At 31.0% G+C, this 27,264-nt stretch overlaps 1 protein-coding gene across 1 annotated transcript; it reads left to right on the top strand.

Annotated features, from left to right (window-relative positions):
* The first annotated feature begins 4,395 nt into the window (after nucleotides 1-4,395).
* LOC107404712 (cytosolic sulfotransferase 12) lies at nucleotides 4,396-5,828 on the top strand. Its single transcript, XM_048462956.2, has one exon. It carries the CDS (start codon nucleotides 4,692-4,694, stop codon nucleotides 5,688-5,690), a length of 999 nt encoding a protein of 332 aa, XP_048318913.1. The 5' UTR covers nucleotides 4,396-4,691; the 3' UTR covers nucleotides 5,691-5,828.
* Nucleotides 5,829-27,264: the final 21,436 nt, after the last annotated feature.

Genomic DNA, 27,264 nt, shown 5'->3' with positions numbered 1-27,264 from the left:
TATGTTGAAAAAAAGCTAAATTAAGAAAGACAAAACTATTAAATAAAATTTTATTGTTATATTGTAAATATTTATATATATTATTTATTTTTTATAAGTTTAATCAAATATTAATTTATCTATTCAATGGGTCCTAAAGGAATTTTTAAAAAATTATTGTCTAATGTATTTAGCAAATTTATTCATTTACTACAACGGTCTGTTGAGACAAAATAATTTTATCTATTTAGCGAGATTATTTAATTATCTAGATTTATTTATCAAGGTTTTACTTTATGTGTTTTAATGTACATTCTGTAATTTATTAAAGAAAAATAAATTAAAACTTGCCACTTGCATAATTCATTATAGTAATATATATATATATATATATATAAATTTAAATAAAAATAAATTTTAATTTTGAAAAAAATATTAACAATATTTGACAAAGATCTTACAACAATTTTGATTTAGGGCCTCAATAAAAGTTAAGATGGTCCTGATACCAAACACTTGTGAATGCTGAATCTCCATGCGTACTTTTTTCAAATTGCAACATTCAAATAATTTGTCAATGTTCAGTCTCCCTATTGTGTACTCTTTCTTCATTTCATTTTATTTTTTTTCAATATATGTTAAATTGTGAGAGGAAATTTATTTATTATGTCCGGGGCCAATTGAATCGAAATGTGGAATTATGATACTAGTGATTATATCCATCTAGACTGACTCCAAACTTTATTTATTTATTTTTTAATATGAAATTGAAGGGATTTGAATTCAAAATTATTGCCTTGAAGAAACAATAAGGTTTTAACAATAGGCTGTTTTAGAAAAAAAAATCTTCCTGCTTACATGATCGTAATTAATAACAATATTATGGTGAAGTGAATTATGAACTAAAGTGACATAAAATTGAAAGTTTTGGAAGCAATATGAAAAAAAATTATAATTTGAGAGGCAAAGTAAAAATTATGTCATAATTTTGGGGATATAATTATATTAACCTCTCAATTATATCATAAGTGATTATTTATTAATGTCGGTTAGATGCATTGAATATTGATTAATTTAAGTACCCATTAAATAAGGGGTGGGAGGCAGTGAGATGGGGGGCCCATGACAGTTAAATAAGGGGTGGGAAGCACATCAATATAGTGCCTTTAATTTGATATCATATGTAGCATTTATGCTCTATTCCTAACGTAAGATAGGAACGAATTAAAAAAGCAAGTGAAAATATGATACCTCAATTAATAAATTAAGTTTAGAAATCTAGTTGCTAACAATTTTAAGGACTTATTATGTCAATAGATTTCCAAATTAATAAGTCACTATATTTTCAATATAAAATGGAAATTAGGTGTTTACCTGATAAATCAAAATTGATCAAAATACTAAATATATATATATATATATAATATGAATGAAAGGAATATTGGATTCAAAATCCTATATATATATATATATATATTACCAAAAAAAAAAATTATATATATAATATACATGAAAGCAACAAGACATAGAAGATTGGAAAGAGATATCTCCTTCCATTTTATGAGCACGTTTATTTATCTCGTGTATGTTGGTTTGATTAATTCAACACTTTAGAAGGAAAGTCTTTCCATGGCATACACAAAAAAGAAAGTTATTGATCAGGATTGATACAAAAAGTTTATGTTTTCTAATAACTTCAAATATTTTTGCTGGAAGATTCTGTAATTCAAGATGTAAGCCTAAAGGTGTTGAAACATGTACTGTTTTAAGTATATAAAATATAATATTAAAAAATACAATTCGTTTAAGAAAGTAAGCATAAAATTAGTAAATAATACATATTTAACTAAATAAATAATACAATACAACAAAATTTTCTAATTTACAAACAATAATCTAAATATATAAATCAGGGTAATATAAATTCTTTCTTTTAAATGCTGGATTGAAGTATATATACTTATGAGGCTTACGCTCCATTCCCTTAAGAGACAAATAAGGCCTGTTCGTATGCTCCGGGGAGTCTAAATTTTTATGTCTCAAAGGAATTTTTTTTGTATGCTTCGTCCAGGATTATACTATAAATATGCCTTTTGAAACACAGATTTGGGCTTTCATCAGACCCCTCCATATTTTTCTTTCAATATATGCTTGGTCCTTCATACTTCATATGGAGACCCAACTTGCATTATAAATAAATTTTCTTTTCAACTTTAATTTTACGTTGCTAAATATTTATTATTAATTTTAACTTTTGTTGAGATTTGGGTTGGCAGAGTGGGGTATTTACTTATTTCCAAAATCTACCTGAAATTTTTTTTTTGACAAGATATGTGCTACAGCAGTACGGTCGGCCATGTCTTTCCAATATCTCATCAGTTTTAAAATTTCATCTCATTTAAAAAAATTATTTAATATCACTTATTTATTATTTTAATTTCTTAGTTGATGATTTTAAATAAAATATCTCATACCAATAATTGTCATAGACAGGAAAAAAGAAGATACAGGATTTGGATTCCTAATTTCAATATCATTTACATAAAGTTGTTTGAGTAGATTATAAAATAGGTGATAAATAACAATCACTATAAAGTGTTTAAATTAAAGATTATATGAAGCACTTTTATCTATTTAAATGATTTTATCCTATTGAAACAGTCTAAATGATAGTGAACATTGATGTTTAATAAACTGCAAAATCACAAATGATAGTAATCAATTGTGATAAATAACAATGCTTTCAAATTAAAATTAAATACATATAAGTGTTATTTTTTTTAAAATTTTTTTATTATCTATGTTATGTTGAATTATATATATATATATATATATATATATATGTATACATAAAGAAGATAGATGATCTAGATTCCGAATTTCAATATCATATGCATAAAGTTGTTTGAGGAGATTATAAAATATCTGATTTTATTTAAATAACAATCAGTATAAAGTGTTTTAATTAAATATTATATGAATCACTTTTATTTTTTTAAATGACTTTATGCTATTGAAATAGTCTAAATGATAATGAACATTAATATTTAATATTTATGTGTCAAGTCAACCAATTAAGTTTTAAATTCATGAAGATAAGAATTTAATATTTGATTTAAAAAAAGAAAAAAAGAAAAAATTAGTCCAGACTTGGAGACTAATTTAATAAACTACCTAGTTCGTCCACTAGATCAAAACACATACACACTCTCTTTCTTTATATATATATATATATATATATAACTTTCTAATACGGACTAAAAGTTTCCATAAACGATATTGCTTTTTCCTATTTAAATAATTAATAATGCTAGATTTACTAAAATATTTATCAAATGACATAGCAAATAATGTAATAATATTTAATTAATTATCTTTAATTCATTTTTCTATTTAAATATTCGTTCTTCACATTTAAATTATATAAATTATATAGATATACCAAATAATAATATTTTAATATGTTTTATTTAATAAATAAATTTGATAAATATTTTGATATGTATATCATTACAGTTAAACAAATAATTGCAATATCTATGGATCCAAAAGTTTCGTGAATGCTTCACTTTTTGCTATAATAATTGCACATCCATCATGCTAATGTCTATGACACATAGCAAGTGTATTCTACTTTGGAATATCTCATAACGTAATTGGCTTTGGAGTTTTCCATGAATGATTAGGTGCGCATGAACAACCTCAAACATAACTACGCAAAAGTATTTTAGGTGAAGTTAGTTTTGCTATCTGTTTTTCCAACTTCAACATTTTTTATGTGCAGGGCCTATAGCAGCTGCATGCATGCATATGCAAAACTTTTCAATATTTATGGGATGAAGATTTTCTATCCCAAATTTTTTGTCCTATTCATGTTCCATTAGTGATACAATCTCTTTGCATATAAAAAATAGTTACTTTTTATTTGTTTATTTTATTATAATTTTTTTCTTCTTTTTTATTACCCAATTAAAATGAAATGACATTATATCATTGGTTGTGAATCTATATGTGTGACGCTAAAAATCTTATACTATATAATACGTTTGTGTATATATATAATATATTTATATTTATATAATTTTTAACCATCCAAATTTGTATTTCATAATCATCATTGCTATATGATCCGAATTTTCTGAAGAAATTCTGAAATCTTTATATTTAGAATCTATACATGGGGAAAAAGAAGGAAGAGAAGCTTAAAGGATGTATGAAAGCATAAAATTGTTCAATTATGGACTAGCCTATGGTTTTAAAAACAGAACTCAAATTTTAAGAACATATTGCCAAATATATGCAGGTTAGTCTTTATATAATTACAACATGTGAATAACACAGTTAGGTATAGATCAAACCAAGTTTTGTGTATTCAATCCTCACATAAATTTTTGGCCATGCAGGCTAACACATTAAATTTTCCCGAAGGGCCAGTTGAATATAATTTTGCCATTAATGTTTTTCTCAGACAATAAGGTTCAACAATGGTCCTAGATAGAATTCCACTATGATAAAAATCGAAAAATAAATAAGAGATGGACCATTTTCTTTCTTTCTTTCTTTCTTTTTTTTTTTTGAAAAAAGGTTCTTCCTGTGAGGTTGTACGAATCCCTTATAAAATGGGGAATAAGTAGAGCAAGTTCATATGCCAAATAATTAACAGCGTGAAACCCCTTCAAATATCCAATTTTTCCTACCACTCCTCCATTACCATGCCAATTCCTCAAACTCTTTCTTCTCTTCCCAAATACTTGCTTGAAGAAGAAGTAACCCAAGAATGCAGAGACCTTTTGCCCTCTTTACCTACAGAAAAAGGTTGGGTTGCTGCTAATCTCCATCAATACCAAGGGTTTTGGCACACAACCAGGCAATTAGCGGGAGTTCTTTCTTGCCAAAAACACTTCCAAGCTAAAAATTCCGATATCCTCCTTGTCACCAATCCCAAATCAGGAACCACTTGGCTCAAAGCAATTACGTTCTCGCTATTAAACCGTTCACGCTATCCAGACTTTGCTCACCAACATCCTTTGCTCACAAATAACCCTCATGTTCTTGTTCCTTTCTTGGAGCTTGATCTTTACATTCATAAAAACCAACTTCCAAACTTATCTTCCTTTGCCTCCCCAAGACTTTTCTCAACCCATTTACCATACATTTCACTTCCTAAATCTGTCAAGCTCTCTACTTGCAAAGTCGTCTATTTGTGTAGAAACCCAAAAGACACTTTTGTTTCACTTTGGCATTTCACTAACAGGTTGAGATCTATAAGTAAAAGTAGCAATCCAATTGAAGAGTCATTCCGTAAGTTCTGTAGAGGAGTGAGTTTGTATGGTCCATTTTGGGACCATGTGTTGGGATATTGGAAAGAAAGCTTGGAAAGGTCTGAAAGGGTGCTTTTTTTGAAGTTTGAAGAAATGAAAGAGAATCCCATTTTGGAGATTAGAAGGTTAGCTGAGTTCATTGGCTGCCCATTTTCACCAGAAGAAGAAGAAAATGGTGTGGTGGAAGATATAATGAGGTTGTGTAGTTTTGAAACTTTAAGCAATTTGGAGGTGAATAAGAATGGTAAAATCTCATCTGGGGAGGAAAATAAGGCTTTCTTTAGGAGAGGTGAGGTGGGAGATTGGATGAATTATTTGACGGCTGAGATGGCACAAGAACTAGACTCTATTACTCAGCAAAAGTTGAATGGTTGTGGATTAATGTTTTAGCTAATTAAGCTTCCCAGTTGTACTACTTTTCAGTGGTTAATTAACATGCCAATATGCTTTAGTGTGGACCATTCCTGCCTGATCCATCCTTTGCAAAGATGGAAGTTATATCAAAAGAAAACAAATGGTCCTTTTTTTTGTTTGGTTTCCGTAATGGTCATGCAATAGACTTGACAATGTCTATTAAAATTGCTAAATTTGTTTATCAAGTTTTAAACCAACCAATACATGTGTTTGCATATACATATGGAACCGTAAATTTGTTGACGAAATTAATTTCTCCCGCTATTGGGTGTCCAAAAATGTAGTACATCTAGCTAAGGCTAAGTTTAAATGCTGGATATTAGCATATGAACATGTGTTGTTAAAAAAAAAAGAAAACTAATATATATATATATATATATATATATATGAACATGAGAAATTAGGTGGAAAAAGGGGCTTTCAACACTTAAATGATAAATCAACGGACTGATTTGATTTTCTAAGATTTGGGAAGCATTGTGAGGAAGATTGTTTTGAAATTTAGGCCATGGAAAGCTTTGGTGATTCGTATTTTCTAATGAATAATAATTTTTTTCTTTTTTGGGGTTTAAGTTTAGCCCGCTTTAATTTGCTGTTTGATGTAAATGTGTTTTTTTGATTGAGGGTCCATATATATTTGTTCATATCCCTCTCTAGGCATCCTTGGTAACCTTTTTTATATGGGGAATTTGAACTGGGTTATTGTTTTATCGTTGTTTTAGAAAGCAGTCGCTGTTATGCTGTTCCAAAAATAAGTATAGTTAGATTTTTTATTTATTTAAATTAGGGAAGAAGTAATTTTTTTTTTTGTTTGAAAAATCTTATTTTGAAAAATCTTATTTTTCAACCTTGGTAATAAAGCACCAGTGGAATCTATATATTGTACGACAATTTAATTGATTGTTCCAAAAAATGTTTTTTTTCTCATATTAAATTATTGAGTTTTATTATTAGGCACAAGTAGGACCTTTCTTTCCAAGGAAATTGCTGGTTGTTAATATTTGATTATATATTAATTTTTCATCTGATAAACTTTTAGTGATGGTCACCAATGATGATAAATAATATTTTTTTAAGTTTTTGTTAAAAAAATTAATATATAATTAAAGACATCTAATTAATATTTGTCATTTTAGTAGAGATCCAGCTGAGCTTGTCGTCAATAGTATTACATGCATCAAAATGTTTACAAAAACTATTTACCAAATAATAAATGTTAATATATTATTGGTTAAAATATTTATATAATTTAAATAAAAATAAATAAATTATTAAATAAATAAATGCATAAAAAATTAATTAAATATTATCACATCATTTGATGAATCCATATGATAAATATTTTGGTGATTGTAGCACTATGAACTTATCATCTATGGTGACATACCAAAACTCTACTTTTTTTTTTCTTTTTCTTTTTTTTTTTCAAGAATGCTATCAAATTTAATTATTTACCAAATAACATGTGTCAAAATATTATTAACTGATATAGCCATATAACTTACATATGGACTAGCAAATCTATAAATGAATAAAAACAAACCTCTAAATGGATAAAAATAAATAAATCTAATAAATACTGTCAAATCATTTACCATTATTTGGTAAATAAATTAACTAAATATTTTGACAATTCTAATATTATTGAACTTTTTTTTTTAACTTAATATTTTATATTACCAGTGATTATTATTTAGATTTATGTTAATTGCACATTAGTGCCCAATACTTTAGCTAGATTGAAAATTGGGCACTCAAATATAAAATGAGTTTCATATTGATTTGTCAATTTACAATTTATTTCACATTTTTCCAATTCTCAAATTGATTAATAAAAAGTTAAAAAAAAATTGACTAATTTTCTTATTAATCAAATAATTAATTTCTTTCCCTCATCTTGTTTGTAAATTGACAATATTAGTTAATTTTTTCAATTTTTAAACTTTCTATTAATCAATTTGAAAATCAAATTATTTTCAAATTAAGGTGTAATTGTAAATTGAAAATATGATGTAGAATCATTTAAATTTAAAAGCTGAACATACAATCTACTCAAAATACATAATATTAAAATGCAATCAACCCTTTAGATTTTGTTTTGTTTTGCTTGAAACTGAGATTCCCATTGAAACCAAAATGCATAAAAATACAATAGTGAAAGCCCAAACTCAAGAAGCATTGAAGCCAAACTGCATAAAAATGGTTTTTTCGATAAATAGCCACCTTACAACTCCATTTTAGAAAAATAGAAATTTTTTTTTTTTTAAAAATAGCCACCTTGGGAAAAAAATACCCTTGATAAAATTGAAAATTACGCAAAAGGTTTTTTTTTTACCCTTTCCTTTCTTCCTCTACACAGCCGTTCGTGGGGTTTCTACACAGCCGTTTATGGGGTTTCTCTAAGGTCACTCTTTGCATCTCATCTCCTCTCACTCTCATTTTTTGTATTTTCTCATATCTCAAACTAAACTCAGGTAAAAATTTTATCTTTTTTCTTATTAGATGAAAATAAAGAAATATGTGTTTTTTTTGTTTTTTCTCTTTCTCTTTTTTCTTGTATTTTTTATTAGTTTAGGGTTTTTTAAGCTTTTTATTTAATATGGGTATGCAAGAAATTAATTTATGAGCTGTTATATGTGATTTTAAAGATACTTAGGTGGCATATGGTTTGAAAATGGGAGAAATTTTGTGTAAAACTGAAAAATTGCGAAAAACAGTAAAAGCGGAGGAAATTTGGCGAAAAAGATGAACTTCCGCCAATTTCCTCCAGTTTGTCAGTTTTCGCAAAATTTCCGCCAATTTTCCGCCAGTTTTCCTCCAATTTTCCACCAGTTTTCCACCAATTTTCCGCCAGCAGGAAAAAGCTATATTTGGCGGGAAAAAAAAAACAGAATCAACTTTTTTAATACAGTTAATATGTTTGTTTAGTATTATTCAAAAATTTATATATTTATTAATTTAGTTTAACGTTATTCATTTAATTTTGTAGTAAAATGGAAGATGATGACATTGTAATTGCGGTTTTATACAATGGAACATTGGTACAAAATGATGGTGGTAATTGGGAATATCGAAATGGTAAAAATATAATGGTTTCCGTCGGCAAGAGATGCACAAAATCAGAGTTAGAGGATGAGATTTTCAATTCTATTGAGATAGATCGAAATGAATATTTGCTAAAGCTAAAATGGATATATGGACGATGTGCAGAAAAGTTGGATCCTACAGAAATACGATGTGATAGGGATGTGAAATGCTTTCTTCAAGAAGTGAGGAATGGAGGGATAACAATGATGAGGCCTCCATTGTATGTTGAGGTGATTTCGAAAGTTGAACATGTATGTAGAAATGTTCATCAAACAGCATTTGCTTCGGATAGTGGGAGTAATCTTCATTCTTTTTCTTGTCCTCCAATTGGCGTTCGTCTACCACAAGCTTCAGGTACTGAACCTATTCAGGCTACATCTCAGGAAATTATGGTTCAAGAAACTCAGTTTAGAGATCAAGTTGATGTTCGTGGGACCTGGACATCATTTAACATCCACGAAGGAGTTGATGTTGGAGGTGACTATGCTGAACGGTTTCCTAACGATGAGGAGTATGAGCAGTTGCATCATATTGATCATGATGAGAATTACAATGCAGCAGGGGATGATGTTGATCATAATGATGTAGATTTTGATCATGAGTTGCCGGACAATGATAATGATATGCATCCTGAAATGAACAATGAAGGAGTTGATGATGTTAGGGTTCATCGTGCTACAAGTGACCACATATCATCGAGCAACAGAAGTGGTTCTATGGCCATATTTTCGTCAAAGTTCACTGGCTGTGAGAGCATAGTAGTTGGACAATTATTTCGCAACAAACGTGACCTACAGAATAAACTGAGTATCTATTGCATGCGAGAAAATAAAGAGTTCAAGGTGACACGGTCAACTACACAACGGTATGAGGTTGTATGCTTGGAAAATACTTGTAAATGGCGACTACGTGCAACCACATTTAAAAATGGAGAAATATTTGTTGTGAGAATTTTTGATAATGTACACAGTTGCTCGTTAGATATCGTGCATCGAGAACATAAGCAGGCCAGTAGCCGGGTTATCGGGCAATGTATCAAATCTAAATATGAAGGTATTGCACGTGTTTACAAACCCAAAGAAATTCAACATGATTTTTTGTAGAAATATGGGGTGAATATAAGCTACAACAAAGCATAGAGAGGTAAAGAGTATGCATTTAACAGTGTTAGGGGATCTCCAGAGGAGAATTTTGCTAAGTTACCTGCCTATTGTTATGAGTTAGTGTCGAAAAACCCTGTGACTGTTACATGTATCAAAATAGACGATAATAACAATTTTGTATATTTCTTTATGGCGATTGGAGCAAGCATTAGGGGATTTAAATCCCACATAAGACTCGTGTTGGCTGTTGATGCAACTACATTGAAAGGGAAATACAAAGGGTACATGTATATTGCATCGGGCATGGATGGCAATAAGCAAATATATCCTTTGGCTTTCGGCATTGGAGATGGAGAGAACGAGCAAGCATATACATGGTTTTTCCAAAACCTCAAGGATGCCATCGGAGATTTTCCGGATTTGGTGTTTGTGAGTGATAGACACCCCGCTATTGAAAGGGCATTACGCAAAGTTTTTCCCAATGCATACCATGCGTTGTGCACGTACCATATAAGCAGAAATATTAAAGCAAATGGACATGCAAAAGATTAATCAATAATACAATGTTTCATGCTCGCAGCTAGTGCATATTTGGTTGAAGATTTTGAGTTTTATATAGGGCAAATCGAGGTAAAAAACAGTAGGGCTGCCCAGTACATTCGATCATGTGACCCTACAAGGTGGGCATGTTCTCTTTGTCCATGTAGAAGGTACACTATCATGACCACCAATATTGCAGAAAGCTTAAATGACATTTTGCTAGATGCTAGAGAGATGCCAATAGTAGCATTAATAGAGCACATACGGGATTTACTGCAAACGTGGTTTTATGAGCGACGTACTGTAGGTGCAAAATTGACAAAGCCTGTGACTGACCATATGGAAGAGCAACTCAAACTACGAAATTTGGAGTCCATCGGACTACGTGTGAAAGCCATTAATATGCATGAATTTCTTGTGGAAGGTGGGAGTTTGAGGGGTACAGTTAATCTCCAATAAAAAACATGCTCATGCAAAGTCTTCGATCTTGATCAATATCCTTGTGATCATTGTATTGCCGCTTGCAGAGACCGAAAAATTGCTCCTTATGGCATGTGTTCTCATTACTACACCGCGGATGCATATCGTGCAGCTTATGCTGAGTCCATTTATCCTTTGTTAGATGAAAAACAGTGGCATGTCCCGGATGACATGGCAAGTCGCATTGTTCTTCCACCAAGATGGACACGTAGGCGAGCCGGTAGACCGAGGATGCAACGCATACCATCCGAAGGTGAAGATGTTATTGGACGTAGATGTAGCCGATGCGGTGGTGTTGGACATTATAGGCAGAGATGTACGAATCCATTGTCTTATGCTTCGAATTAGAAAGTTTTAATTTAGTGTTATGGTTTAATATGTTTTGATAATTATTTCATATATTGGATATAATATTTTCTACTCCACGGTGGAAGATTTATTAGCAATCTTTTTTTTTTTTTTTGAATTTAATCCCAAATGAAAAGAGGCTTTCTGGAATTGATTTTCAATATTTAGTATACATATCATTTTATGAAATGTCCAAATGATTTTGAAAAGAAAAACAAACATATATCATTTTTTCTTTTATTTAAAATGGTTATTGATTTTAAATGTCACTACATTTTTTGTTAATTCCATCTTCATCTTATATAATATTTGTCTCCACTCCCAATTTTTTTTACCCTACTATTAACTTATATAATCTATTAGAAATTGATTTTCCAAGTGGAGGAAATTAGTTTCTAATAGGAGTAAAAATTATTCAACGATTTCCGCTTGGAGCAAATTTTTTCCAACAGAAGGAAAACTATTTCCGCTTGGAGGAAAAATTTTCCACCTGGCAGAAATTTATCCAGAGGCTTCAATTCAATTTATCTTCATATGGGATTTCCGACTGGAGGAAAATTTTTCCTCCAAGAGGAAAATTTTTCCGCCTATAGGAAATATTTTCCGACAAGCGGAAAATTTTTTAAAATTTGCAATTGAGCTCGTAAGGCGTTTGTGCATAACAGAATTCTAATAAATAAACATGGCACATTTTCTATAAGATCAATTACTTATCCTTACATCAATACCACATTGTTATCTTTGTTAAATGAACATTATAAGCCACCATTATATTTACAATTAAAAGTCAAATATAATAAATAATATGCATCTATAAACATGACAAAAGGAAAGAAAAATGCATCACCACTCAGCTCATATGCTTAGTTCTTTGTTGTAAGCCTCATATGCATACTTCTTCCTAAAGAACTCCATGTCATCTTGTGTGAATGTCACTGGTAATCTAGCATGTAAAAATTCGATGGTCTTGAGTGTAAACATGCCACAGTCACCACTACAAAAAAAAAAAACAATTATTATAACATATATTAGTATTATTAGAACCATATTCAATAGTTAATATTTATTCAACAAACATGTACGTATTAAGGGGTTTTATCCGTTACTTTGCTGAGGGGTATTTTGTGCCAATTCACATATAAACTCATCAACGGAGTCTACAAGATCCGGCCGCTGCTCATAAAAGGATGTAGACCGCAATAAATATGGTAACATTATGCATAATTTCTGGAAATAAATTTGTCCCCTGTTTCGGTTACCAGCCTTATCTGAGTCATATACAGCCATACGATGCTCTTTCAAGTCCACGTGCCCTACCACCCAATGTATGTTGCGCTTGTTTAGTGGAATCAACAACTGTCAATACATTACAGGATTTCAGTTAGCACAACAAATAAAGGAAGGCACATGAATAAATGAATAGTTAACATTACACAATTTGGACATGTATATTTTACATGATTTACGTATTTCCATGGCTTGGACTCCTTCATTCGAATCCCCAGCACATATTCTTGCATTGCGTATGAGAATTGGAACTTAGATGGATTGGCGAGGAACTTTCCATAACACTGCTCAATGTATACCTACAACAAAATAATTTATTAGTTACCCAAAATCACAATAGCCACATATAGGACACCTGGCCGTTACTTACCCAAAATCCTCCATCTATCACCTCAAAACTAGGATAAAAAATATCAAGAAATCGATTGGCACGTACACGAAATAAGTAAGGCAGGACTTCCATATGCTGTATTGAAAGACGAGTTAATTTTAAATTACATCCATGCAGTTGAACAACTATTTATGGAATTTATCAAATTATAAAATAAAAATCTTGATCGAAAAATACTTACATCGTGATTCAGCCACTTCTCACTGGTTATAAACAACTGGAAAAAGTCTTTACCAGCAGTTAAAATGTCCATATCAACCTTTGCTCCCCAACCGAACTTCATAAATTGGTCAAAAATTTTTACAAGTCGCGTGGATACTGGTTTGTATGGGTCGAACTTCAAAGTAGAAGATGCACTGGGTAAAGTGCGCTGTAGTTTTTTCCGCAAGCCTCCAACACTATAAGGAGTTGTAATAGCTGCTATCGCCTTCCTATCCTTCCTCCCAATATCTATACTTTGCTTAGCAGCTGCTACCTTTCTTGCACGTCTCCCGGCAGGAAACTTTGATAGAGACACTTTCTCGATAATCGTAACACTTGGTCCTGCATCATCTACAACATATGGATGTGACTGTCTATCAACGGGGGTCACATCGGGACCAAACTCTTCTTTATTTTCATCCCCTTCAACGTCCACGTTCATCCCATCTCCCAATCCGTCAGCACTAACTCCCACTCCTTGGTGCTTCATTAACTTATCAAGCTTGGTGTCCAAACTTGCAAACTCTCTAAGCATGGCGATTCTTAAATCTTTAACGTCTTGCCGTACACTAGCCACTTCGCCTTCAAGGATTGTTAATCTCTCTCTCAAAGGTACCTAAAAGAAATAATAATGATTAATACTTGCAATAATAAAAAAGATAAACATTCATACAATTTATTCAAACCTCATCATGGGATGGAGTCGTTGGAGGTTGGGATGGAGTCAATGGTTCAACATGAACATGAGCAGCAACTCCTGTAGTCGATGATGAAGGCTAGTCTGTCGGCTTATGTCCCATTCGCCGCCTCCCTCCTTTTCCTATAATTTCCACAAACGCCTCTTTCCGTTTCTTACTTATTCCACTTCTTGTAAGTGGAAGACCTTCATCTTTTTCATCATGACTTGCCTGTGGTGGCTTGTCTCGAACAGCAGGTGCAGCATTATATGGAGTACTGTCATGACGTACATCCCATGCTAAGTTGCCGATATATGCATGCTCAAATTCAGTCACATTCATTAAGCCATGAACGGGATACTGCAAAAGACAAAAGGGATTATCATCAAGTGATTAGTAAGTAATACTAATTTTCGTACAAATACTACAAAAGTGTATAAATAATATTACTATGTTGGAATGTATATTTTTATATATATATATATATATATATATATATTTGTACATATAAGTGGAAGAACTCATATACTTACATCACGATGATCGAAGAGTTCAGTGGCCTTCTCAAATCTTGGCACTTGTGAAATATGCCAATTAAGAATTCGAGGGAATGCCATGTCCGGCAACTTCTTTCTGAATGCTTGACCCAACGAAGGAATTGTCTCAAAACCCCAAATCTGTCAAACAATTAATTAATAATGAATAAGTAAAGAAATACACACCATAAATACAAGTGTAACAAACTTTAAATAATAGTGTAACAAACTTACCATGAAAGCCAAAGGAAACCCACAAAGACTATAACTCTTTGACTTGTTTAAAGTCATGGACTCTCTATGCTCAAAAGCACTCTTCAATGATCTAATGGTGGTAGTATATGATAAAGTACCGCATGGATAGTTATTGAAGTACTTTAAATCGTCCACCATCTCTAAGTGATTATGAGGTGCGGTGGCCATGCTTTCTTTGCCTAGAAGAACCGTCTCTAGGAAATATAATAAAGCCAACTTCAATCTATCATCGTCGGCTTCATCATCGTCTTGACACTGTGCAGTCATGAAAGCTTCGGTTATCTTCGAGTTAGTGACCTTTCGTTTTCCGCTAAAATACGTGTCACTAATACGAGTAGAGATGTTAACTTGCCTATTGGATTCGTAACCAAACCGTAGACCTGTAATTATGGTGAAGTCTCTCTGTGTAAATCTAGCACCACGCCCTCCAAAATTGAATACCATAGAATCCTTGTCGTCACAAACACACTGCCTATACAGCATGCTGTTGACAATGTGGCCACTAAATTGTATCTCGTTGGCCTTCAAAAAGCGGCCAAAACAGCTATCCTCAAACTTCTTTATTTGGGCTGGAGTCAGCTTGAACTTAATATCCGACACGGTTTTCCAGAAGTTCGATCTACAATTAACATTTGCCCTCGATATCTCCGAGTCCCAAAACCTTCGTTGGTAATCTGAATCCATTTATCTGCAAATCAAATACAACAAAGCATAACAGATGGAGGAAACATTTTTTCCGACACGAAGAAAGCCTGGAGGAAAAGGTTTTCCTCCAGGAGGAAAAAAAGAGGAAATATTTTCCTCCGGGTGGAAAATTTTCCAGAACCTAAATAACATACACCTAACGGGATTTGTGCAACAATATAATGAAAATGGCTAAAGAATCTTTTCGAACCAGCGCATAATACATTATACATTAGTAGTGTGCAGTATACATTGCTTCCTAAGGATAACCTATAGATATATTATGGTTTCACATTCAAACCTCCCATTAAATTCAAACAAAAACACAACTTCACAATAGTTTTAATTTCACATTTCACATTCTAACCATGCAACACAAACATTTCTGTCACACTAAATAACACAATATTATAAGCATAGCGCATAATGACAAAGGTTCAAAATTGAGCAATTTATAAAGGATGACTTATCATCTCTAAAATAATCCATCATGGAAATTATCAACAATTGTAAAACTCATTCAATATAGCACAACTGAAGGTTTTCAGATAAGTTCGTTACATTAAAGCAAAATTAGTTTGCAAAATATTTTCTATGTTGTACAGAGAAGCAACTTACATTAATGGGGGACAAACCACCACCAATGCTTCTCTATCTATTTATATATATCTCTCTCTCTCTTTTTCTATCTCTGTGAGTGTATGTGTAATTTTATCAGCTTGCACTTGTAACTCTACGATCGCAAATTTTGTGCTTCAATTTTCTGCTCAGTCCATCACTTGCTCCTCCAATGCTGAAAGAAATAGAAAATCAATATTAGTAACCATGCAGCAATCAAACTTAGCATATTATATGTGTAAGATGTGCATATGAAAGGGCACAGAATACTGCTTACCTAGCTAATGATAAGATGGAGCCTGGAGGTTCAAATAGATAAATGTCTCCTTGTATATTCTTTCTTTGATTTCTATTCAAATGAACAAGAGCATATGAGAAATTTGGAAATTTTCTACCAACAGAAAAAAAACCACAAGAACTACTAAGAACTAAATAACTACAAAAATATACAAAATCATTGCATAAAATTTCCAGATTTCCTCACTTTTTATATATTTCAATGGGCAATATAAAAGGTTTTATTTTGTTTCTTGGATCAAGAAGTAGGAATACTGAAGTAGGAATATTAAACCATAACACCAATCCCCATTGCCATTTCTCTCGATTTCGTTTTTATGCAGCCATAATAACACTCACTCACTAACATAGCATAAAAAAAATTATTTGCAATATTTTAATTTTGCTATTTTGGACCTGACAATCTGTCCCCTTGTTATATTTATAGAAATAAATTAAGGATTGCAAGCTGACCATCATCATCCCCAATAACACGAATAAAATAAAGGTGAATTATTTACAAATGACATTTGCACGGTGGAATTCCATATTAGTAAGAAAACAATTATGACAACAATAATCTGAGAAATTGGAAGCTTAGGATGCCTAACATTTTTTAGGAAATGAGGATTACCATTTGCACCACAAATTTCAAAAAATAAAAATAAAAAATAAAAACGTTTATGCCTGTGTCTTAAAGACATTTTCAAAACAGGTAGGAGGGATATTAGACTATAACTAAATCCTTAGCCCCATTTTTTAGTTCTATTTTATACGTGATAAGGAGTTATTTATTTGGAGGGCTGCAGTATATTCTACAGCAAATTTCGGATGACTCCAGGAAGGGGCATTTTTACCATCAATGTCAAGCGAGGTAGATCCATAATCAAAATACCACTGAAAGCCTACTCAGCTAAAGAAATATTTCTATTATTGCTCCTAGAGAATCAAACCAGTGATGAATTATTTGACGACAACATTTAAGAGGTGTTTATAACTTTTAACATTAATTGGAAAATATTTATCTCTGTCCAGCGTGGAGGAAGGTAGAGGTAAGCTTATTTACAGGCATTGTACTTTTTATTGTTAGAAAATGTTATTAGGTTGTATTACATCATGTTACGACCTCATGTTCTTTGCCCAAACGATTTTATTTTCCATTTCAATTTCATATTATTGTATGAAAGAAGAAGAAGAAGAAAAAAAAAAAAAAGGGAAAATTTTTGGAACGCCAAATCGAACATTGGCAGAAAGATTAGGCTACCCTTCTCAAGTTGTGAATCTTGATAACTCTATATTTACAAAGATTATATATCCACTAAAAATCCCTTATAGACTAAAAATAATTTAGAACTCTTACATAATGCATTAAAAATTCACTGTTACAATTTGACAAGGTTCAAAAAAGATGCACCCTAAACTTAGGCAGCAGATCAAGACATGTCCACTTCAAGAGATCACGCAGATGTATATTATATATGAAATTATATGCTAGAGATAAAAGTAAGATATAACAAGCAACAAAATTATAGCAGAAGGCATGGATGATACAAAAACTAAATATATCATGCTTTCTAGAATAATAATTTTCTTTGTAAATGCTACTAGTAAAACTAATTGATCAGAAAAGAAGAATTATCCATGCATACCATGCAATACACATAATACCAGATGAGATGCACTGACAATGAAACTAACAGCATTATGGACGGTCATAATAAAATTGACAAAGCAGTAACAACATTCAAAGATAAAAGCATCGGTATATTAGCAAGCAAAAACTACCAGAAATAATTGCATAAAATAAAATTTAAACACAAGGAAAAGATCAGGTATATAATATTAACAAGTAAAATACTTACAGAAATATCAATGACAATGCAGAAGCATATTCAAATCTACACCAGGGTGGAGAACTAACCAGTCAAAAAATGGTAATTTTCAAATAAAAACAAAAGGAAAACTCTGTAAACTTATCTATCTAGTTCCCTATCGCAAGTAAATGAACCAATAGCTTATCCAAGATACACTCTGTAGACTGCTCCCTATCCATGAGTTATATGAATCTTCTAAACAATTCACTTTACTAGACTGCTATTCATCACTCATCACTACCAAATACTCCAAACCCTGATACCGACTGATAAGTGGGCATTGAAAGAATCTGAAAATAGCCTTAAACATACTACGTCAAACTATAGACATAATTTAAGCCATTGAGAATTGCAGGGGTCCATAAATGAATATTTGAAACATTCGAAGTAACGGCAATCAAAAAACAAAGTTCACAAGCTACAAATAATCAAATACATCCCTGCTGACAATCTATAGCTCAATTCTTCAAAACATTTTAATCAAATCACCATGAGAAGCAAAAGGCAAACCATTTCTATTTTAAAACTATAAAAAAGTTCTTCATCTAAGTCTGCAGACATAATAAATCCTGGAATTGTGACTACGAACTCTGCTAATTATTTAGTATTGGTAAAGTTTCCATAAAAACCATACAAAATTCCAACAATCTGTCCAATGAAATGGAGGTTAACTGTACAATAAACGTGTTTTAACAGCTGTACAAGCCTTAAAGAATCTAAATTTAAAAATAACTAAGGATAATTCATATTACTTAAAATATTTAAGAAGCAACTAAATTACAAGGACACAGGGAGATGTGGTGAAGAATAGAGCATTAGTGTTCTTGTGAGAGTGATAGAAGCTAGCAAAGGCAAAGAGAAAAAGAAAGAGAGAGAAAGAGTATGTAGAAGAAAATCGGCTTCACGTGGCCCCTACATTCCACAATCTGTTTTTCAGTCCATATTTTTAGTCAAAAAAAAGTTCTTGAAACTCTTACCTCTTTTAGCTATTCCTTCAGCGATTCCTTCACTTTCTTCTTTCACGATTCCTTCACTTTCTTCTTCGGCAAACTAACTGACGAAAATGTGGACCTTCTATAGAAATTTGCAAGCTAATTTTGATTTTCCAGAAACTTGTCTCTCTGCTCAAAGACAAAAATCAAACAACATCGCATGGGCATGGGGAGGGAGAACATTTTCCAAAAACTGGTTTTTTATGACACCGGCTAATGGGAGGACAATTTTGCTTGAAGTGAAAATGGCGCTGGTGTGTTTCTAAAGGGAAAGGGAAAGCTTAGCTTTGTTTTTATGCCCTAGTTCTGTTTCGAAAGGAAAAGGGAATGGAGGAAAAAAAAAACCAAAAACAACAAACTAAAAGAAAGTTGCATTTCGGTAGAGAAAATAGACCCCAAAAAAAAAAGTACAAAGGGTATTTTGGTCCTGTTGTACTAAAAGTTGGCTATTTTTTTTTAAAAAAAATTTTTGTGCTATTTTTCTAAAATGGAGTTGTATGGTGGCTATTTTTCGAAAAAACCCGCATAAAAATACAATAATAAAAGCCCAAACTCAAGAAGTTTCCTTCGCTATACTAACCTGAGTCACACATAAGTCAAAAAAGGGTGGCAGGCAACGAGGATTAATTGGGCCACTAATCCCTTATCTAGCCACCCATCGGCCTACAATATAGGCCAACCTATTGGCTTTTCTAGAAGCTCAGACAAAGGAAATATTGTCAAAATTTGCACAAGAAGAGATAATTTCATCAAAAGTAGGTTCTGCAGCCCAATGAGGATCTCTCCTATCTCTCGTAGTGATAACTTGATTTACTGTTTGAGCATCCATTTCCAAGCATGCTCTTCTCCCTTTAGATTTTGTTGGGAATGAGATTATGGTATAATTGAACATGAAAATCGACGGTACTAGCTAGCTATCACCTTCTAATTAATGTAATTTCGAGGTGACCAATGACCTTTCAATGTGATATTAATGCAGTAGCCATTATAACAAGTATTGTTTATTAAATAAGTGTTTGCTGTACTGTTTATTAAATAAGTCAGTTCTAATCTACCTAGTAATTCATAGTCTTTAGTATTTTTAGGATTTTTTGCACTATTACCCCTTGATCTTTCACTGTTTTTGCAATTTACCCCTTAACCTTTATATTTGCCATAGCCTCTTAAATTTTACAAGTAATGTTGTTATACCCAAAATGTTAACACCGTTTATATTAAAGTGTTAAAACCCATGTGCAGTGTATGATTATCCCTTTCTCCTTCAAATTTCAAGGGTAAATTGGAACACTACTTTTCCAACCTACTATTTTGTGCCTAAAACAACTTGCAATTCCAATTCCAAAAGAGGTGAAAGTTTACGGTTTTTTTGAAGAATTTGAAATTATAAAAGATGGAGGATTGTTATGTTACTAAAGAAGGCCACAAGCGGTAGGGTTATCATGGACAAATATAGTTCTTGGAGGAGGTTTATGGTGTAAATTTTACAAGGTGAGGGTATGCTTTTTATATTTATTTTTATTTTTTTGCCATAAGTAAGGAGGCTACATATGTTGAATTTTAGTTTATAGTATTATCTCCCACAACTACTACATATGACGCCACAAATTTGAAATTTTTTTATTTTTTTATTTTTTTTTTGTGTTTTTGACAACTACAAATTTGAAAGCCTTAAATATTGCGTTTTTCCTTACTTTTTCTTTTTAAGCCTGTGTGTGCAATCCTTAAATTTTTTAGGTGCAATCCTTAATGAACTGATATTGCCATTCATTCGCCACCAAAACTTTAATGATCTTTTTATGTTTAATTTTATTCTTTTACACTCCATTAATTAATGAGTTTTGCAATATTTTGTATGCCAAATAGAAAAGCTTTGATTAAAAAAATAATAATAAATATATAAATTTTCCATGGCATTAAAATATAAGTTGGTATGAATAAAAGGGATAGAAAAGGCACCCTGCTCGTAATAAAAAGAAAACTAAATAAAATTATCAAATACAATCCCAAAACTAGAAGTGGCGGCAAGTCAAATGTCAGACTTGCAACTTGTAACAAGAAACCTGAGATGATTAATATTTAAGCTGCAGTAAGAAATAAATTGGTTGAGTGCATCACATTTGAATTGTACTTAACCTGAGTAAATAATTTCGAGATTTGCATAAGTGGGAAGGATATTTTGATCTTGCTTTTAGTTGTGTAGAATTTAATATTTGATTGGTTCTTAGTTTAGAATGTTAAAAATTTTGCTTGTTTATGGTATCATCCTATGATAAACAAGATGTTTTAATAAATGGTCACTACGCAAAAATTGATATCTAACGACACTCACTTAGCAACGCTATGAAACAAACGCGTCTGAAAAAACAAAAATGCGACTCTGAGGTTAATGCGTCAGTAAAAATTCAATAAATATACAACGCATCCAAAAACTGTCGACCTCAAAAAGTCGCTAAAAACAAAAAACATGCGACACATCCGTTAAGGATCGCTAAATGTGGGGTTAACCAGAGTCGCCATTAATACTGCGTGTATATTTTATCTGAATTGTACTGTACGTTTAAATGCTACTCATGAAAAATGAATACCAACCTAATCTATGTTTACATAATAATAAAATTTAATTATACAAGGTTGTTGTTCAATTATATAATTTTCTTGTATAGCTTATTTTTGCAAATCTCTTAAATAGTATTCTTTTATTTCAACTACAAATAACCAGTAAAAATATTAGAGTAACATAACCGAGCTGGTTTTTTTTTTTTTTTAATAGAGTTAACAGGCGACGCATAAAAAATTAAAAAGTAAAGAGAAGGTAACAGGTGATGCACAATTTAGATTGTGCGTCGCCTATTACCTTCCCATTACTTTTTAATTTTTTTAAAAGTTTTTTAAAACAATCTAATTTTATTTCAATAATAAATAACCAGTAAAAATATTAGAGTAATAAAATTGAGTTTTTTTTTTTTATATATAGTTAACAGGCGACGTACTATTTTAGATTGTGTGTCGTCTGTTCACTCCTATCTTTTTTTTTTATTTTAGTTCTTTTAATCAATCTAATTTTATTTCAACAACAAATAAGCAGTAAAAATATTAGAGTAACATAACCAAGCTGTTTTTTTTATATATGTTACAGGTGACACACTAATTAGATTGTGCGTCGCCTGTTCTCTTCCCTTACTTTCTAATTTTTTTTAGTTTTTTTAAACAATCTAATTTTATTTCAACAACAAATAATCAGTAAAAATATTAGACCGACAAAAATGAGCTTTTTTTTTTATATATATATAGTTAACACGTGACGTACTATATAGATTGTGTGTTGCCTGTTCTCTCCTCCATTTCTTTTTTTTAGTTCTTTTAATTAATCTAATTTTAATTCAACAACAAATAACCCATAAAAATATTAGAGCAACATAGCTGAGCTGTTTTTTATTTTTATTTGTTATATGTGTAACAGGCGACGCACCAATAAGATTGTGCATCGCCCGCTCTCTCTTCACTTTTTTTTAAAATCTTTTAATCAATCTAATTTTATTTCAATAATAAATAACCAATAAAAATATTAGTACACCAAAACTGAGTTCTATATATATATATAGTTAACAGGCGACGCACAATTTTAGTGGTGCGTCGCCTGTTCTCTCTTCACTTTCTTTTTTTTTTTAGATATTTTAATCAATCTAATTTTATTTCAATAATAAATAACCAGTAAAAATATTAGTGTGCCAAAATTGAGCTATTTTTTTTTTTATATAGTTAACAGGCAACGCACTATTTAGATTGTGCGTCGTCTGTTCTCTCCTCACATTTTTTTTTAAGTTCTTTTAATAAATATAATTTTATTTCAACAATAAATAACCAGTAAAAATATTAAAGCGCCAAAACTGAACCTTTTTTTTTTTATATAGTTAACAGGCGACGTACCATTCTTCAACCAATGCGTCGCCTTTTCTTTTCTTTCTTTTTTTGTTTAAACATTTAGAAACCCATAAAAAAAAATCAAAATAGGGTCATGACAAGAATTGAACCCAGGACCTCCTACACTCTCAAAAAATCACCACACCACCAAGTCAAATGACTTATATGTACTAATAGAACAAAAACTAGCTACTATAGTGTTAGGTGACGCATTATTTAAGGAATGCGTCGCCACATAGATGAACAAGCGATGCATTCTTCAACAAATGCATCGTTGTTTCTTTTTTGTTTTTTTCAACTTTTTTGTTTAAATATTTAGAAACCCATAAAAAAAATAAAATCAAAATAGGGCTATGATAAGAATTGAACCCAGGACCTCCTATACTCTCAAAAAATCACCACACCACCAGGCTAAATGACTTGTATGTACTAATACAACAAAAACTAGCAAATATAGTGTTAGGTGATGCATTATTTAAAGAATGCGTCGCCAAATAGACAAATGCATTGCCTTTTCTTTCTTTCTTTTTTTCATTTTTTTTTTGTTTAAACATTTAGAAACCCATAAAAAAAAATCAAAATAGAGCCATGATAAGAATTGAATCCAGAACCTCCTACACTCTCAAGAAATCACCACACCACTAGGCCAAACTATTTGTATGTACTAATACAACAAAAACTAGCTAATATAGTGTTAGGCGACGCATTATTAAAGAATACATCGCCAAATAGATGAACAGGTGAGGCATTCCTCAACAAATGCGTCGCCTTTTCTTTTTATTTTTTCAATTTTTTTGTTTAAACATTTAGAAACCCATAAAAAAAATAAAATCAAAATAGGGCCATAACAAAAATTGAACCCAGGACCTCCTACACTCTCAAAAAATCACCACACCACCAGGCCAAATGACTTGTATGTACTAATACAACAAAAACTTGCTAATATAATGTTAGGCGACGCATTATTTAAAGAATGCATCGCCAAATATATGAACAAGCAACGCATTCTTCAACAAATGCGTCTCCTTTTATTTTATTTTTTTCAATTTTTTTGTTTAAACATTTGGAAACCCATAAAAAAAATAAAATCAAAATAAGACCATAACAAGAATTGAACCTAGAACCTCCTACACTCTCAAAAAATCATCACACCACCAGGCCAAATCACTTGCATGTAATAATACAACAAGAACTAGCTAATATAGTTTTAGGTGATGCAGTCTTTTAAGAAAAAGTTGCTAAATAGACGAAAAGGCGACGCATTTGTCAACAACTGCATCACCATTTCACCCAAGCAATATTTAACTTTTTTTTCAATTTGAAAGTTGTTTTTAGTAATTTTTTAATTTTGCAAATATGCTTCTTTTTTTTTAATTTGTAGATGAGCAATCAACAAAACTAATTAAAGATTAAAAAAAATGGAATAGGCGACTGGTTTTAATAAAAATGCATCACCTGTTCCTTCAATTATTTTTTATTTTATTTTAAAAAAAAAAGCAATTTAATAGACTTTCAATTTTTAAAAATAAGTAAACTATCATTGATCACAAACACATGAAAGTTAAGCTCATTTAACATACTTATGTAGATAAATTGGTCAATAAATGCTTGTTGAATTAGAATTCTATATTCGGTATCCTATCTCAAATTTGGTCTTGAGATATTTTGTGTCTCGTCTATACACATATATGTGAATAACTGAGAAGAGCATTGACAAAACTATTTTCTATTTTTAGATCAATGGAATTTATTTTCATTGGATTGATACATGAATATATTTGTAGATGAACAATTAAAAAATTATTTAAAGATTATAAAGAATATAAAAAATGAAACAGGCGACGCTTTTCGACCATAATGCGTCGCTTGATCCCAAAATTCAAGAATAGGCGACCCTTCTTGAAGAGAATGCGTCGCCTGTTCTCTTAATTAAAAAAAACAAAAATTTTGAAAGACATGTAAATTTTATAAAGAATAAAGGTGTACTTGAAAAAAAGAAAAATAAATAGAAATCTTCGATATTTTGCTTCGCATTTTTAAGAAATATTTTCAGTTTTTATTTGTAGATGAAAAGTAAAAAATTAATCAAAGAAAGAAAATGCAATTGGGAGAAAAGACGCATTTTTGCCATTTTTTGAAAATTTTTGGTGCGTTTTAAAATTTTTACGTGCTCCTTTGAATCCTTTTTTCTTTTTTAAAACTACATCAAGTATACTACCTAATAGATATTAGATTTGGAAGCAATCTAAGAGAGACTTGAAGAGTGAGATATTTCGGGTTTCATTTTTCATTTACCTACGTTGTCGTCGGTCGGGAAGCTGGATTTCTCTATGTCGCCCTCGTGATTTTCTGGATTTCTTCTTTCTTTGTCTCCATCGTTTAGGTGAGTTTCTTTTTTCTTTGTGGTTGGCGGAGACATGAGGTGGGTTTTTTTTTTTTTTTTTCATTTTAACTGCAGGTTAGGTTCGTTGGGTTTTATTAATCTTACTTTTGTAGAAAATTTGTTTGTGATATTGCTTGACATTGTTTTGCTAAGTTCAACAAGTATTTTATGTTGAAGATCAACTTGATTCAAGATGGTCTATTGTTTTAACTTCACCACAACATCGTACTTTTGTTGAAGAAGATGTTCTTGGAGATACTACGATGGCTCACAATCCATTTGTCATATAGTTGCCAAGTATCGATGAAAATGATAATGAAGATGAATGTGAGAGTGACTATGTTTGTAATGAATATGAGGGGAGAAATGTACTCGTCAAATCTTAAGAACAATGGTAATATTCTTTAAATTTTCATTTACTAAGTTACAAATTTAATAATGATTAATATTTTATTTATTTTGCATAAGTGTTAATAAATTTTTTAATTTTCCATATGCAATATGAGGGTGTAATATTGTCAACAAGAGGACGTCAACTTCCATCTCAATGAGTATGCATTCATGGAAGTTTAATTAATATTAAATTTGTTATGAAAAATACAATAGCTTACAAATTATGTAAAAATATGTCAATGAGATGATATTTAATTAATTTGTTATGACAAAATATTTATTTTAAATTTTTGTATTCTAATTATTTTGGATGAAGCTAGTTTTCATTTTTTTGTATTTTAATTATTTTTACATTTTTATTATTTTAATCACTTTTCAAAAAATTTAAAAAAATTAAAAAAAAAAAGGACGATGCATTAATAAATAATTCATCGCTAAAAGTGTCGATGCGTCGCTAAATAGGCGACTCTATTAATGCGTCGCTAAAGAGTCAATTCTATTAATGCGTCGCTAGATAGGCGACTCGATTAATACGTCACTAAATAGGCGATTCATTAGCGACTAATATATTTAGCGACTCTATATGAAACAGTCGCTCATATATTTTTAGCGACATTTTTGTGAAGCGTCGCTAAATAAGAGTCGCTATAAGTGGATTGATAGAATGCGTCGCTAAAAGTCAATATGCGTTGCTAAAAACTAAAAAATAGACGACTCTCATACTGCATCGCTTATTGTCTTATGGATTTAGCGACAGGATGATTTACGACTCCATATGATACGTCATTATTTATTTTGTGCGACGCATTTATTACGTCATTTATCAATGCGATTTTAGTAGTGGGTATAATTCATGAAGCTTGTGATTAGTTGATAAAGCCTATTCAATGAGATGCTCTTAAACTCTTGTCCTTGATTGATATGTTATGTTTGTTAAGCGAAAAGGTGATTGGGCGTGTGCACACTGGACGTGAATGGGTGAGTTAGGTAAGTTAATGATCCCAATTTGCCCTTGAAATCAAAAGGAGAAAGGGATGGGCATGCATTACACATGGTTTTATCACACATTTTTGGGTATAACAACACTTTTTGTAAAGATCAAGGGACTATGGTGTCAAATATAAAAGTTAAGATGTAAATTGCAAAAATGACGAAAGGTCAAGAGGCAATGGTGCAAAAAACCATTTTTTTTTTTTAGAGATAAATTAAGGTATTGTTTGGTAACTCATTAGATTTAAAAGTTAGTGGATTTTGCTCTATTTTCATACCAATTGTGTGTAATTTGCTTAATTCAAATTTTTATTAGCATGCATTTTTGTTTTTTGTTTTTTGTTTTTGGGTTTTTTTTTTTTTAATGTATTGGTTAGCATTAGTAGTTGTTAAAATTTATTAGACATCTCAAATTATAAATTCAAAGTGGGAAAAAAAAAACAATTTAAAATTGTATTCAATTTGATATAGAGGGACGCATTCTCCATACAAAGGTTTTTGATAAATAATCTTA

The sequence above is a fragment of the Ziziphus jujuba genome, chromosome 12, assembly GCF_031755915.1.
Source record: "Ziziphus jujuba cultivar Dongzao chromosome 12, ASM3175591v1".
In the NCBI taxonomy this organism is placed as follows: domain Eukaryota; kingdom Viridiplantae; phylum Streptophyta; class Magnoliopsida; order Rosales; family Rhamnaceae; genus Ziziphus; species Ziziphus jujuba.
This window is presented reverse-complemented; position numbering and strand designations above follow the sequence as displayed.

Bases quoted from the DNA above. Each gene is read 5' to 3' on its own strand.
- LOC107404712 (XM_048462956.2), top strand. From the start codon at position 4,692: ATGCCAATTCCTCAAACTCTTTCTTCTCTTCCCAAATACTTGCTTGAA.